General features: G+C 39.4%; 7 protein-coding genes across 7 annotated transcripts; 2 read left to right on the forward strand and 5 right to left on the reverse strand. All coding sequences in view use genetic code 12, as the record gives it.

Moving 5' to 3' along the window:
- Positions 1-258: 258 nt before the first annotated feature.
- Positions 259-693, forward strand: CPAR2_108510 (uncharacterized protein; the record flags this gene model as incomplete). Its single annotated transcript, XM_036807126.1, has 1 exon — positions 259-693. One exon carries the CDS (start codon positions 259-261, stop codon positions 691-693), a length of 435 nt encoding a protein of 144 aa, XP_036663993.1.
- A 43-nt stretch (positions 694-736) lies between these two features.
- CPAR2_108520 (uncharacterized protein) lies at positions 737-1,481 on the reverse strand (the record flags this gene model as incomplete). Its single annotated transcript, XM_036807127.1, has 2 exons — positions 737-1,378; positions 1,446-1,481. 2 exons carry the CDS (start codon positions 1,479-1,481, stop codon positions 737-739), a joined length of 678 nt encoding a protein of 225 aa, XP_036663994.1.
- Positions 1,482-1,753: 272 nt separating this feature from the next.
- Positions 1,754-2,725, reverse strand: COQ4 (ubiquinone biosynthesis protein; the record flags this gene model as incomplete). The annotated part of the gene is made up of 1 exon (XM_036807128.1): positions 1,754-2,725. One exon carries the CDS (start codon positions 2,723-2,725, stop codon positions 1,754-1,756), a length of 972 nt encoding a protein of 323 aa, XP_036663995.1.
- A 114-nt stretch (positions 2,726-2,839) lies between these two features.
- CPAR2_108540 (uncharacterized protein) lies at positions 2,840-4,573 on the reverse strand (the record flags this gene model as incomplete). The annotated part of the gene is made up of 1 exon (XM_036807129.1): positions 2,840-4,573. The coding sequence occupies one exon, from the start codon at positions 4,571-4,573 to the stop codon at positions 2,840-2,842; it is 1,734 nt and encodes a 577-aa protein (XP_036663996.1).
- Positions 4,574-4,681: 108 nt separating this feature from the next.
- On the forward strand, positions 4,682-5,524 carry CPAR2_108550 (lipoyl(octanoyl) transferase; the record flags this gene model as incomplete). Its single annotated transcript, XM_036807130.1, has 1 exon — positions 4,682-5,524. One exon carries the CDS (start codon positions 4,682-4,684, stop codon positions 5,522-5,524), a length of 843 nt encoding a protein of 280 aa, XP_036663997.1.
- Positions 5,525-5,708: 184 nt separating this feature from the next.
- Positions 5,709-7,387, reverse strand: ECM33 (Ecm33p; the record flags this gene model as incomplete). Its single annotated transcript, XM_036807131.1, has 2 exons — positions 5,709-6,949; positions 7,327-7,387. 2 exons carry the CDS (start codon positions 7,385-7,387, stop codon positions 5,709-5,711), a joined length of 1,302 nt encoding a protein of 433 aa, XP_036663998.1.
- Positions 7,388-10,879: 3,492 nt separating this feature from the next.
- On the reverse strand, positions 10,880-14,419 carry ARO80 (Aro80p; the record flags this gene model as incomplete). The annotated part of the gene is made up of 1 exon (XM_036807132.1): positions 10,880-14,419. The coding sequence occupies one exon, from the start codon at positions 14,417-14,419 to the stop codon at positions 10,880-10,882; it is 3,540 nt and encodes a 1,179-aa protein (XP_036663999.1).
- Positions 14,420-14,688: the final 269 nt, after the last annotated feature.

Genomic DNA, 14,688 nt, shown 5'->3' on the forward strand with positions numbered 1-14,688 from the left:
GAGTGGTCAGTTTCAATAGCCAACTAGGTTGTTTGATCTTAAGATGTGCTGGTATAATTATTGATTCAATTGGGAAGTTGATTGAGTCGTTGTCTAGAGAGATCCTCTTGTGTTTGCTCAAATAGAAAAAAGGAAAACTTGTCCGACTTTTTTTGTCGTTTGTTTCGACATAAGTTTTGTGCAAGGAGGGAAAAGTGTCACTTTAACTAACTGAAGAGTGATAGCACCTGAAAACCTGACCCCAAGAGGTTCGCACCAATGCAGAATTTGGATGTAAATGACGGAGGGAGCGAGACTGTGCCCGATATGAGTAAGCCAAGCAAAGGAACTGCTACTGCTACTCCAACAGACCCTGGTCTTTCACCCCGAGTGCAATCACAAGACACTGATCCTTTGGAACTACACAAGTTGTCATTGAGTTATGATTACTTGATGTTCAAAATCAAGGACTATATCAGAACACTAACCGATCAAACATATGAATCTGTGGTTCAAAAACAAGATCGTATCAACCATGATTATTTTGACAAACAATTGAATCTACCCCAGCAGTATGAAGAGATTGACAAATTACTCAGAACCTGCAATGATCTAGAGCAAGAGTTTATGAAAATCGATCAACTCGAAATATTTGTACATGATTTCAAACAAAGGCTAGATGCAATAGAGAAGGAGTTTGGTAAAAAGTCGTGATTTTTTTGCAACTACATGTACAATATACTAAACTTTGGTGCAGCTACACCTTGTTCGCAGGATCATGTGCGGTACTACCAAAACCACCGCCATCGCCATCACCACCCACAGCAGCGTAAGTTCCTTTGTGTTGGTTATGTCCAATCTCATGATCGACCGATGTAGTTGCCGGCGCCGATCTCGCAGTCGTTGCTGTTGCTGCTGCTCCATTCCCATACTTTTTAATCAAATGCTTTTCCAACAACACGAAATTTCTCGAGTTACATTTATACAAGACATTGATGAAATCTCCGACAACCGGAATTAGCCCAATTCCAAAATCAAATGAAACGTTGGCCATCATTTGTGCTTCCAAGCTCTTGGGTAATCCACCCTCAATTTCACGAGCGAGCTTCACCAATTGCAAAGCGAAAAACAATGCAATAACATCGCCTATACCTGGGATCAATCCAATGATACCTGCCCAACCAAGACGTAATCCACATAAACTCAATTGCAAATCCAATCTATATGCACGTTTTTTGAACTTGTTTAATATCTTTAAATCATGTTGGGGAATAAAAGATGGCAACTTTCTTTTTCTTTTGGCGCCTTTTCTTTGATAAAAATGTAGTTCCTGTTCTGGGATTTCCTCGAAATATGGATCGTCTTGCTCTCCAAAAGTTACGAGATGATCAAGATTTGCCTTAGGGGAGTTAGGTTAGTAAATAGGAAAGGAGAACTCAATTAGTATAGTGAACGTGGACACTTACTTTTTGAAGAAAGTACTTGTAGAATAGTTGTGACATTGAATAGTAAAGAGGGTGATGAATATGGTGTTTAATGAAGTGGATTTCCAAGAGAGTGATATCTTTTTATTTATGCATTGCTACTGCCGTGTAAACAACTGAAATTTTGTGAAACAGTCGCAACTTTGAATTTTGTTTTTTGATAGTTGGCACATGACCCTTTACAGCGAATAGCTGCAAAGCTACTTAATTACAGAATCTACACAAGTAGCCTAACCTACGCAACCTAATTCAACTATAGACTACAACATGCTCCAGCAATGGATACCTCATCACTTCAACCCTTGTTGCTTCAACTCTTTTTCCTTCCTCTTCATTGCAAAAAACTCCTTTCTCATATTTCTCAAATCTGGAGGTGGTTGAATTCCCATTTCCTGTCTGAATTCATTGATATCCTTCTCCAAAATCTTTTCCCAATACACGTTAATCAAAGGCTTGGAAAACAAACCATTTTGCATTGCCCATGGATAATAAATTTCTCTCAATCTCTTTCGTTGGCTCGGTTTCAATCTCAATGGAGCAAATAATGCACCTAATCCACTCATTGGTATACCAATATTGAGAAACTCAAGAACCTTGACTGAAATCTCACCCTCGATAATGATTGGTAACCCAGTGATTGCATGGTAGAAATCGTGACATTCACGATACCGTTGGAAAATATAGGCAAGCTCTTCATTGTCGATGTATTTAACAGGTACTCTGGTGTCGGGACTAACACCTTCACGGTCTAGCCACACAATATACTGTTTCCCAATCGTGTTGTCAGGTAAGGAACGCAAATAATCCAAATCCAACGATGTTGAAGTAATGCGTGGCCGTTCACGAAGAATTTGTCTACCAGTCTTGTCACTCAACATTGTTCTTTGTAAGCTCTTCAAAACTGGTTCAATAGCAGTCGATTCTCCAAGAGCAACAATAAACTCATTTCTCTCTGGGTGGAAGAATGATCCAATTGAAGATCCGAGAAACATCAATGCTTTCTCAAAATTGTACAATGGCGTATGGCCAGGGTACTCTGGATCTGGACGTCGAAAAGCTGGTCGTTTCTCTGAATTGAATTTTTTGTTTGGGTCGTCATAATGTAATTGACCATTTTCCATTTTGGATGCAAGCACATTGTTTTTTGACCAAAGAACAGAGCCAAATAATGTGGTTGCTAAGGTGGTGAAAACAAAGGTTCGTCTTTGGGTGCGAGGTAAAGATGATAGTAGGGAAGACCCTCTGGAGACACGTGTGATCATTGCTTTGGGGGAAGAATAGAAAGTGGTGTGTGTTACAGAAAATGAGTGGAATGATTTGCTTTTGCAAGAAGTTTTTTTGTACGATCGAATGTTCCACCTGCAAAACCTAACTTATTATATATCATTATATATAGCATAAACTACCTGATCCAATAATCTAATACATAATAGCAAATTGACTTTGTTTGTTCGATCAAGCTCTTCATCCTTGGCGAATATAATCAAGACCCGCTTGATTTTGTTGCGTAGAAAATCCGGATGTTGCTGCTTCATGAGGGGGAGGTGGTTGAATAACTCAACGATATTGTCGACAACAGTGTCGAGTGAAATATGTTGGTCTTCATGGGCTACTTCCTTGTCTTCTGAGTAGAATAGCTTTATTCTCAATTGGTCGATAACTTTGCTTATGGTCTCTGTGGAAATGGTTTTACTCATATAGTGCATCAAAAAATTCAGAACAACATTATTGATACCATTCTTCAATCCCAATATGCTCAATATAATAGTCCTCATTGATAATGCTAGAGTATACACCAACGGCCAGGTTTGATCAACCCGGAATAGCGTACCGAGGAGTACAAACACTGAGCAGTTTATCACATCAAAGGGAGCATCGTATCCAGAACATGACTTCAATGCCAGAACCAACATAAACATCAGCTGGTATATGGTGCATGCCAAAGCCACGAATTGGGTTATTACCGATGGGCCAGAAACGGTAGCTTGTGCTTTGGAGATCTCCCGCTCCTTCACCATAGACAACAAACTTGTCACAACGTTGTTTAACGATCCTAGGATGAATTCCGATGAGGAGATCTTTTTTACAATTTGAGCCATCACCAAATCACCAAGTATCAAAATCAAAAGATCGCTAGTGATCTTTGAAGTGAATAATGCATCCTTAGCATTGTTTGTCATGGCTTTTTGTAAGATCTTCGTACCCATTACTCTCAAGTATAGAAGTTGCTGCTCCTCCTCTTGAGCATCAGACTTGTGATCGAAAATGATGTGTTGTTGAGAAAGGTAGTTGCCAAGCACATCTTTTGGATCCTTGGATGCATCATAAGCTAAACTGTTTTCTGTGTCTGCGAGATTGTAGTAGCCATCAACAACTTTATAAGAATAGTTCCCATTTTCATCATTTGCAAACTCCTTCAAATGGGTATTCAATATCAGAATCAAATCATCAGCCAAGTGCAATAGATCACAACTACTCAAGCACGTCACTCTCAGTGCCAAGTCTCTCACCAAAACAACTAAAACATCGTCATAAACAGCTCTTAAAAACTCCACATTGCTAGTGTTTAATTTGGTCAAGTACCACAGGTTGACAAATTTCACCATGATGGTTGATAAAAACAAATGAAGTGAAAAGTTGACATCAAGGTCCCCATCGACAATTTTCGGCAATCGGCTCTTTATCCTCTCGACCAAACTGGCATTGCGCAATGGGCGAAGACCAGGAGCGTAAATTGAGACAAGAAATTGCAACTCAATGCGGTTGTGTTTGGGTTCGTTATTGGTTGGTAATCCAGTTGTACGTAACTCGTTTCGAAGTATATCTTTCTTTGTAATGTACGAGGACGATTTCTTAGTCTCCTTTTCCAGATAGTAACGAGGTGTCTGCAAAAGCTTGATGGGCCCCAGCTCTATATTGGCATTGTGAGAAATGTTTGCTTTTGCAGGTGGTGTTTGAGTTTGTGATGAGATATTTCCATTTAGCAGCGTTGCTGACGACGGCAGAAAAAGAGTCCCATGGTCATGAGAGGTGACGTTTGTTGTAGTGGTTGATATTATCGCCGACACCGGTCGTGATCGGGGTTTTATCTTATCCTGATATCGATCCATTAATGATAGAGGGTTTTATTGTATGATGCGGGATCATAAGTTTCAAAAATAGTAAACAAACATTTACAACACTGTGATACAAGTAACGATTCCCCGCTACGCATTTTAATGAGTCGGTATTACCACACTATCAACAAGGCTAATCGTACGCTTCAGCATATCCATTTCCCTGGTATCTCGACATTCCAGCATGGTCTTGACATTCAGTCTGCATTAATGGAACAAAACCTTAACTACAAAAGGTTAGAGTCAAAGATACGACGTATAGAGAAACTGAATTCAACGTTGTCCTTCAATAAGCAGGCGCTTCTGTACAAATTACACCAACTTCAGCCGCCTGCCACTGTACTCACATTCCAATTTGAAAATGTGTACGCGTCAGGCTTGAAACTGAAGAAGCAAATTAGTCAGCAAGATATTGAAAATTTTACTCGTTTCGGGTGCAAGTTTTACCAACTAGAGCGTGGTGGTCAAGTTACATGGCATGGTAAAGGACAGCTTGTGGCGTATGTTGTGGTTGATTTAAAATCATTTGTCAAACTTTCTGCCAAATGTTTTGTAAATAGAGTGTTGCTCCAATCAGTGGTTAATGTGCTTGCGAAATTTGGAGTACAGGGTAAGATACTGGATGAAAACCCTGGAATTTGGGTGATGAATAACCATGGTGAAGAAGAACGAGAGGACAAAATTGCCAGTGTTGGAGTTCGAGTACGTCATGGTGTTACTGAGTTTGGTATTGCTCTAAACATTGACCCTAATTTGAAATTCTTGAATACGTTTGAAATGTGTGGATTAAAGCTGAAACAAGCCACTTCGTTAAGGAGGGAGTTGCAAAAGAGTAGTGGACAGAAGGAGGATACACTTCCCAGTATTGATGAAGCGGCAACTTTATTTGCTAAAGAAGTGGCCAAGGCGTTAGAGATGGAGAACATAGACAAAATAGTATTATAGATGTACACCCTTCCATTCAGGAAAATAGTTCCAACAATTGTACTCTTTTTATTAGGCTACGCAAATTCAGCTTTTCTAAAGACTGAACAAATATATATATATTAAAAAACAAACATTAGAAGAATATCACCAAATAATCTATTCAAGACTGATATCTTTCTCTCTATCATCAATCTCTCTCCTCTTAGAACAATGCGGCACCAACACCAACGAAAATAGAAACAACGGTGGCAAACAATCCAATTTTGGAGGATGAAGAAGCACCATTAGATTTACTTGAAGAGTCGGATGATGATGAGTCTGAGTCTGAGTTTGAAGATGAAGAAGAGTCTGATCCAGATCCACTTGAGTCAGATGAATCGGATGAATCGGATGATTGACTCTTTTTCGATGATGATGAAGATGTAGTTTGTTGATCTTGACATTGGAACTTGTCACCTTTAACATCACCTTTGGTGTTCAATTTGTTAAAAGCAGAACATGACAAGTCACCATCAATCTTCAAGATGAAACCACCAGCAACCTTAGTCAATGAGTCAAAAGTACCATTGTCAAATGAACCATTGATGTTGACGGTACCACCAATCTGAGTAACTTCTGAAAAGGCATCCAATGATTTCAAGTTGTCATTGTCAGAAATTTGCAAAGCACCACCAATAGTTGTCAATTTAGGGAATTCCAATTCTTCCAAATCTTCATTCTTGTTAATGGCAATGGCATTACCAACTGATTTCAATTGAGCCAATTCAAGTTTTTCAAGGGAAGATGAAGTGACAGTGATTGAACCGTTGGCAACAGTCAAGTTTGGTGCATTAAATGAGTTAACTTGTTGCAAAACAATGTTTTTAGCTGAAGTCAATTCATCCAAGTTGACATCAACCTTGTCAGCATTGTATGAAATATCAAGAGTGTCAGTGACTTCCTTCAAACCTGAATCAATAGAATCAATATCGCCATTGTTGTTGACATTGAAAACTTTCAATCTGTAAACATTGATACCAGTCAAGTGGTTCAATCCAGTATCGGAAACAATAATGGATTCGGCAGAAGTCAAACCAGCAGCTAAACCAGTTGATTCCAAAGCTGGCAAAGCAGTCAATTCCAAAGTACCAACAGTAGTCAATTGAGCCAAGTTCAAGTTGGACAAAACAGTACAAGCATTGATTTCCAAATCACCAGAAACCAATTGCAAAGTTGGTGCATTGATGGTTTGAGCCTTGGTGACGTTTCTAATGGCCAAGTCACCGTATAATTGTTGCAACCCAGTCAATTCAACTGAGCCAAAGGCGTCACCATTGATGACAATGTTACCAGCAGCAGTTTCACATGCAGCAACTTGAGAAACTTGTGATGAAGCAGTAGCTGTGAAGTCTGAGAAGGAACAGTCCTTATTTATCAGCGGAGTGGCTGTAGTTAAAGTAGAGTCTAAAGAATGGTGTTAGTATATGGTGTCATATAATGAGTTGTGGCCACCTCGACGTGTAAGGGAAAAGCTGGTTTCGTATTATCTATGGGTCGACAAGAATAAGAATCAAATTCTGAGCCAAGCTCTTTCTGCGAATTAATGCACGGCCAAGTGACGAAATTCAGGACGAGCTGATAATCCAGCCACTACTTTTGGTCTTGCTTTGAACCAAACACATTATTGAACTTTGATTCGATGATCTCCTAGGTTATTCGACGAAAACCCCCTTGACAAGAAAATACGTCAACACGCACCAAATAATAATAAAGATAACCACAACAACAACAACAAAAAAAAAAAAAACACAAGTTTGGTTTTTAAGATGTTGGATACATACTGTTGGCAGCAGAAGCTAATCCAGCAATAGCTGATACAGCTAACAAGTTCTTCAATTGCATGATCTTTGAACAAAGTATATTTGAATTGAAATGTGGTTGAAAGGGAAGAAGAAAAAAAAAAAGCGAACGGAATGGGAAATATAGGTTGTGATAAAAATCAGAAAAGAAAAGAAGAAAGGAAGGACAGAAAAAGGGTTTTTAATTTTTGTTGAAAATATTTTAAAAGCTTAATGTTGAAATTTTGAGATTTGTGAAAGAGAGAGGCAAAGGAGGAGGAAAATGTCGCATATCTGTTTAAACTGCCTATGCTTTTATCCGTTTTGTTATAAACTAAAACATGTTATAGTGTTATTAAAAAACTACTTGATTTAGTTGTACAAACACATATATACTCTCATGTTTTTGTGTTTGCATATGTTTTTTTTTTTTGTTTATTTTTCATTTTGCTTCAATTGGAGAAAGGTATCTCTGTTCTCCCAAACAAACAAGCAAAAGACATAAACAAAATAAGAGAAAAGCAATTAGAGTAACCGTGTCTTTTGCTTGTTTATCTAGAGGTATCCTCATTTTTCAAATTTCTCAACTACATTCCGTCGCATTCTCCTCGAGAGAGCTCAAATCAAAAAAAAAATTTCAGCGTCAAAATCTATGTCTCGCCTTCTTTCTTATCGTTTTGTGTTCAGATCGGATGTAAAAATATTATAACAGGGAAACGACATTCTGAAAGGAGAGCGTTACACAAAGCTTAACTTTTGATGAGAGACATTTTTGTTTATCCAGTCAATTACGCCGGGTTTAAAATGAGAGACATTTTTTTGGCGCCTCGGATTAATTCATATATAATGACCCACATGGTCGCTGCTGTGAGTAAGGAGGGGGGTCTCTACCAAGAAAATCCCAAAGCTACCTCTAGTTGTCAATCTATACATACAATAAATTGAGACACACTAGTACATCGAGAAACAAAGGTGTTTTGCTAAAAACGAGGGAGAAGTTAAAAGGCGACAAATCAAAAATGTCTCTTCCCTCGTCCCTCCTCGTCGCTTTTTCTATTTTAACATAGCCTCATCGATATTTTTGACTGTTTTGCCAATTTTTTGTGTCTTGAAAACTTTTTTGAATTCATAAACAACAAAACAAATGAACAATGCATACACATATACACACCACCCGTAGTAAACAACACAAGCAATAATAGTGTGCATACAACTCTGTGAATTGCTCTTGCTGGCCATACACAAAGCGTTGTAATCCCACCACAAAAATTTTGCCTGTGCATTAAGTTTAGCTTATTGCTACATATGTATTGTGTATTGTGTGAATCTGCAAAAGTATCACTCTACGAACAAACGTATGAGGGTAGATAAAAGGAACCATGCGCCGAGTCAGTTTGCTTGCGTCTGCTATTACCTCTCTTGTTCTCTTCGAGGTTTTTACATAATGGGCTGTTTTTATTTGTTTACCATTTTTTTTTTTGGCCCTTTGTTTTTGTTGTTGATTCGCCTTGGTGCATATGAAATTCTCGCTAGCCTTAGGTAAAACATCTTTACAACTAGCTATTTATTATGGCTGCATTCATTGCTGAAAGCAACATGCTTGTTATCCCTCCCCTCTTGCTGCACCAACTAAAAAGAGTCACCAGCAGGTCATTGATATATCACTAAGTGTGATCCGTAGTTTGTAGATCGATCAAAAAAACTTTGTTGACATTGTCTGTTATTTAATTTACTCGATTTAGTAATTCAACACAAACTCAAGGCAAAATGTCGTCAAAATTCTTGTTTTTTTTGGCGTGTGTAACCATTTTGACACAAAAGGTGTCGACAATAAAATATACCACCACTGAGAAGAAAAATCCTCCAATGTTTTGCTGTAACAAACATTATGTTGTACAAATGAGAGAGAGGCGGCTAATTTGTAACTTTGGTACAAACATTGAGCGATCGCCAGGAACAATTTGAGGCAAATGCCGTTGTAATCCGACCCAGAAATGTAGAAAGCTACACTACTTTGCGCCATCTTTGTCAATTGCAAAAATGTCTCTACAAGTTTACAATCAATCAAGCTGTTGCCATTGATGCTGGCTAAGGATCAACGAGAAATTGATCATTCAATAGCAATCTAGCGATCCCGGCTTTTCCGTTTGTTGATCCCCACGTGTCTGGGATCCTGATCTCTTTGTATTGAAGTCTTAATCCTCTGTTGACGTATGTTTGTTCCTACAGCCAGCCATCTCTTTTTGTTTTTACTTTTTTTAGTTCATGCAATAGAAAATTTAATTCAACAATGCAAAAGCTTATAATTCAGATACGAGACAGTAGCCAAGACCTTTCTTGTAACTAAAAATAGACTATAGAAAGCAAAGCAATAATAGTGTTGTTGCTGCTGCTGCTGCTGCATTAAACTAAAGCAAGAACCAAATCATTTGCGCCCCCCTGAAAATACAAAAAAGAAAAATATGGAGAAAAATGATAGAAGCATTATTTCAAGCATAATCTTGTGACATCAAATACATGGAACAACCTCTACACTTTTGAACATCTACTGCCGCGCCCTCTAACAATAATCTGGCATCACAATGTGACATTCCATGATGTGAAACCAACCAATTAAACTAGGGCTTTAGACGACTTATATACACAACCACAATAGATCGATCTTCTACGGTGTTTGTCCACAATGACACTTTTCCAGGCAGAAGGGAGGATAAACTTACATTTATTCAAAGCTGTATTATAAAAACAATCGTCTTCTCTAACATCCATTATCTTTTCTGTTGCATAGCCTCCCTTTTTCGAAACAATGCATGCTAAAACAATTCTATATTTCGATTCGAATGCAAGGAAAAAAAAAAAAAAACGTCGTCAAAAACAAGAAATAATACTACGATCCATCCATTCATATCCACAAACGACTTGGTGTTCCTGATCTCAATAATGATTCATGCCTTTGTTTGTCACCCACCATCCCCAGCATGCCATTCCGGAAGAAGAATTGGGCAGGGAAACTGGATTGTCTTTTACTTTCGGTCAATTGAAATTCAGCTTTCGTGAATGTCACAAGTACATTTTGTGTAAAATACTCCAAAAGTTGACATCGTTTTCTGAATTTAAGTTTTGACGTGTTTTCGGATATACACCATCTGTAAAACCGAATTGCGTGTAAGCGGATTGCCACCTCTCGTGTAGAGGGGAAAAAGGGGAGGGGAGTTGCAACGTTATGAGCTCTCACTCTCTTACTCGTCATCACTCCTATCTCTCAACCCCACTCTCCTCAACTGTATAATACATTTTGTAGAATCAAAAGTATATAGTGCCCCTTCTTTCTTATCGTAATCATTGTATCGAAATCACAGGCTAACGCTACGGGGTTTCCCCCTATTTCCCTTGCTTTTATTTTCCAAAATTTTTTGCAACAGAAGCAGGTTAAATAATTGTTGGTTCATTTTTTTCGCAGCCACGAAGCATCTACCCCCAAATAAAGTTTTCGCCCATACATAAAACTCATACAAACCATACTCTATTAATTTCTTTAAAACTACCCTATCTATATTCAAAAATACAAATTATGATCATTGGAATTCAATTGTTGTTCAATCATTTCCGTCCAAGGTGCAACAAAGTCTAATCCAATAGTTTGATTATTCATAAACCAATCCATAACTTCTGAATCACCAATGCCCATAATACTATTACTGTTGTTGTTGCTACCAATATTGTGATTGCTGTTTGGGGCTGCACCTGGGCTGTTGCCATTTTCTTCTTCACGAACGTTTTCTCCTCCCCCTTCTCCTCTTACTGAAGAGCTCACCCCACCAGAGTTGGTGTCTAAATGAGCAGTATCTGAAGAGGAACTTGATGAATGAGTTGCTCCTGATTGAGGAAGCGCGTCGGATGGTATTTCACTTGTAGCTGTAGCCCTAGCCGACGCTGTTGTTGGTGTTGTTGCTGAGTTTAGTAACATTGGACTGGTTGGTTTGCCAGTTACTCCAACTGCAATAGGTGCAGATGTAGGCACATTTGTTGGCTGTTTGAAATACGGGCCATATGGAAATGCATCCAGCTCTTCATATGGTTGATGTTGTGGAGTCAATTGTTCAACTGATGAAGAAGATGCCGCTCCTACTGCTACACCCTGAGAAAGGTGCAATTTAGCATTGTAGCTAGACGTGGTAGTTGGTTGTCCTTCTCGATCATGACCACGAAAAGTGGTACTATAATGATACCCACCACTACCACCACCCATGTGCTCATTATCGTCCTGCTCTTGCTCATTCTTTTTATTCTTCATTTCGGAATACAAGTACATCAAAATATTGGAGTACCGCGTACACAAATGCAATTCATCGGGCGAACAATCCCTCAATGTCAAAGCAGCTCGATGAATCAGTGAAGAAATATCATCAATACTAATCAAACTGAATGACAACACCGTCGGATCATACGTATCCCTAGTGGTTGCAAATGCAGCTGCTGCTGCAGCTGTACTACTACCACTACTAATGTTGTGATTCCTTTGTGCCGTTATTGTCAAGTAACATTTAACGATAAATGCTACAGCACGAACTAATCTCGTTAACCACCGCACAGGCATAAATCGCAACATTTTAAATTTGTGGATACGATGAGCAGCATTCAACATTTCATTGGCGGCATTAAATGCTTGTTCAATAAACCTCGCTGATCGAGATAATTCATCCAATTTTAATGAAACGCGGTTTTTCTTACCCATCATTGTCCTTGGTGATGGACTCAATGCCAATGAGTATATATAAAGTTTAACATAATTAAATTCGAAAATAAATGATTCCTGTTTGATCGATTCATTGATTTCTTGACATGTCTTCGATTTGGGTTTGGTCCATTGATGTTGGAAATTAGATACATGTTTGGCCAATTTACCACTTGTTGGAACAAGAAATTGTTTGTATTTACGACTCCAATTGTTGATCAAGGGACTGATTATATTCAACACTGCCAAATTCTGACGTTGTGATAATTGACCCAATTGAGCCTTGTATCCATAAAAGGATTCATGGCCCAATGACATGATCTGAAGTAATTCAATTTGTGCCTTTTGCGCTTTGGTGAATTTAAAAGTATGTTCGCTAGCAGCACGTTTAAGTTCTTCCTCGCTCATCTTCATGATATTGACATCATCATCGACATCTTCACCATATTCGGTGTCTTCTTCACTGATTTCATCTTCATCCAAATCAATCTCTGATAACGAATGTGCAAGCATCGAACGACGAGAAATATCCATCACCGAGTTGATTTCAGCAATATGCGTCGCAATTAGCGTCTTTGAGCTCATTTCCATAAACCCCATGTCTTGGGCTAAACGAACCGCACTTCCAATCAACATCCACGCCATACGATGGCTTCTTCTCATGGCACCCAAACCAGCAAGATTTTGACCACCAACAGCTGAATTCCCATCAGCCCCATCAACACTGGAAGACTTCGCACCAGCAACCCCGGCAAAGGCGGTTCCAATACCATCGCTTCGCGTATTCAACCCACTCCCCACAATTCCACTCTCACTTTCAATACCACCTTCTTCTGCCTTATTGGCATAATCCGACCATCTCCAATGAATAGCACGTGGATTCCACTCAGTGAAAAGTAAAAATGCAAAGATGGTTCCAATTGATCGCGTACTTGCCTCAGCCCAAACTGTTTGTGAAATTAATCGCTGCACATAAAGCCACAATCGATCATGAACTTCGATATTTCTTGGTACATTTCCATTTTGTAAGCTACTGGCATTATTCTCAAATGGATGGTACCGCGATGAAATAGTCAAAATGGCGCAGAGGAGTATAGGATACCCCGACAACACTTTCAGCGAGTGGAGGAATTTAGGAATATGCGGGAAATATGGATGCATGGTTGAAAAAAACAAGTTGATCAAACGCTCCGCTTCATCTTCAGTGAGAATACCATGTGGAGCCGGACCAATGTACTCAATGCTCGATGGTTTTTTGGATGCTTTTGGGCGTACTGCATAGCCACTCTCAGCAGCTGGCATTGTCATTCGCTTATTCCTAGTTGGATTCATATACGGGTAGATTTGGGCCTTGTTGTTATCGATTGAATCGTGACGGCTCGAAGAGGGTTGGTACTCTTGTTGCTGATTGGGTTGCTGGGTCGACAAGGAGTCATGACGGCTCACTGAGTGCGAGATTTGGACACTATTATCGATGCTGGCACGATGGCTTGTTGAGAATTGTGATTGTGAATTCTGTGTCTGCATATAAGGGGAAATTGGGTTTTCTGGGTGTAATTGTGGCAGGGTATTGTTATCATCAATACTGGCTCTATGACTGTTGTGACCAGTCATGGCTTCAATTTGATCGTATTTGGCCCTTGCATCAATATTATCTCTCTCGTCAGCCTTGGCAATTGTTCCTGCAGCACTAGCCAAGAATACTAACGCGCCTTCCATTGTGGCAAAATGGTTACTTTGCTGCCCTGTCTTTTGTCCTTTATTTTCACTCGCGTCGTCTCCTGAGGCGGATGTCGCTGTTGTACCATGTTGAGCAGATTCGTAAGCGCTGGGGCTCCTGTGGTGGGTACTCCCTTCACGCAAGATACTATTGATACCCGGTAAAGACTGTGGTGAAGATCCATGAAGATTTGTTGAATTAGTTGTCTCATTGTTGAAATCCAATTCATTATTCCCACGAGAAACAGATGACGATGCAGCATCAGGAGACTGGCTTGTCTCGTACTCTCCCATATGATTTAATTTTTGTCTTTTACGTCTCCCACTCAACACATTAGTAGCCCCACCACGTTTGCTCTCCACAAAGACACAATCCTTCCGCTCACGTAAACATCGAGCACACTTACCGTCATGAGGATTGTCAACAGGACCCAAATCACATTTGACTTTACGCACGCGGCAATTGAGACAAGCACGGTAATTTCTCTTGTATTTATGTTCTTGCGACGGTGGTAATTGATTTAGCTGCTGCTGTTGTTGTTGTTGTTGTTGCTGTGCTAAAGATGTTTGCATATTGTATGTTTGATTCGTGCCGTGGCTAGAATCACGTTGATGTCCCATGTAATTGTTATCACTGTGCATGATTTATGTGGCTGGAGAATGCTAAAGCGTTGCCTTCGTAAAACAAGCTTGTAAATAGGTGCTCCAAGAATAAATTGTTTCTCTGTAATCCCCTAAAGGTGTTAGACCTACCCTGATACTCGGAGGTGGGAGGGGGATTCAAAGGAAAAAAAAATATTTTGTGTAAAGTTTTTACATCTCCACCTATAACCGGCACAGAGAAGGCAGTTTGATTAGCCTATCTACCCACCACAGCAAGCCACAGTACACTCATTTTGGCAGCCTCTACG

Source organism: Candida parapsilosis, contig 005569 (genome assembly GCF_000182765.1).
Source record: "Candida parapsilosis strain CDC317 annotated contig 005569".
In the NCBI taxonomy this organism is placed as follows: domain Eukaryota; kingdom Fungi; phylum Ascomycota; class Pichiomycetes; order Serinales; family Debaryomycetaceae; genus Lodderomyces; species Lodderomyces parapsilosis.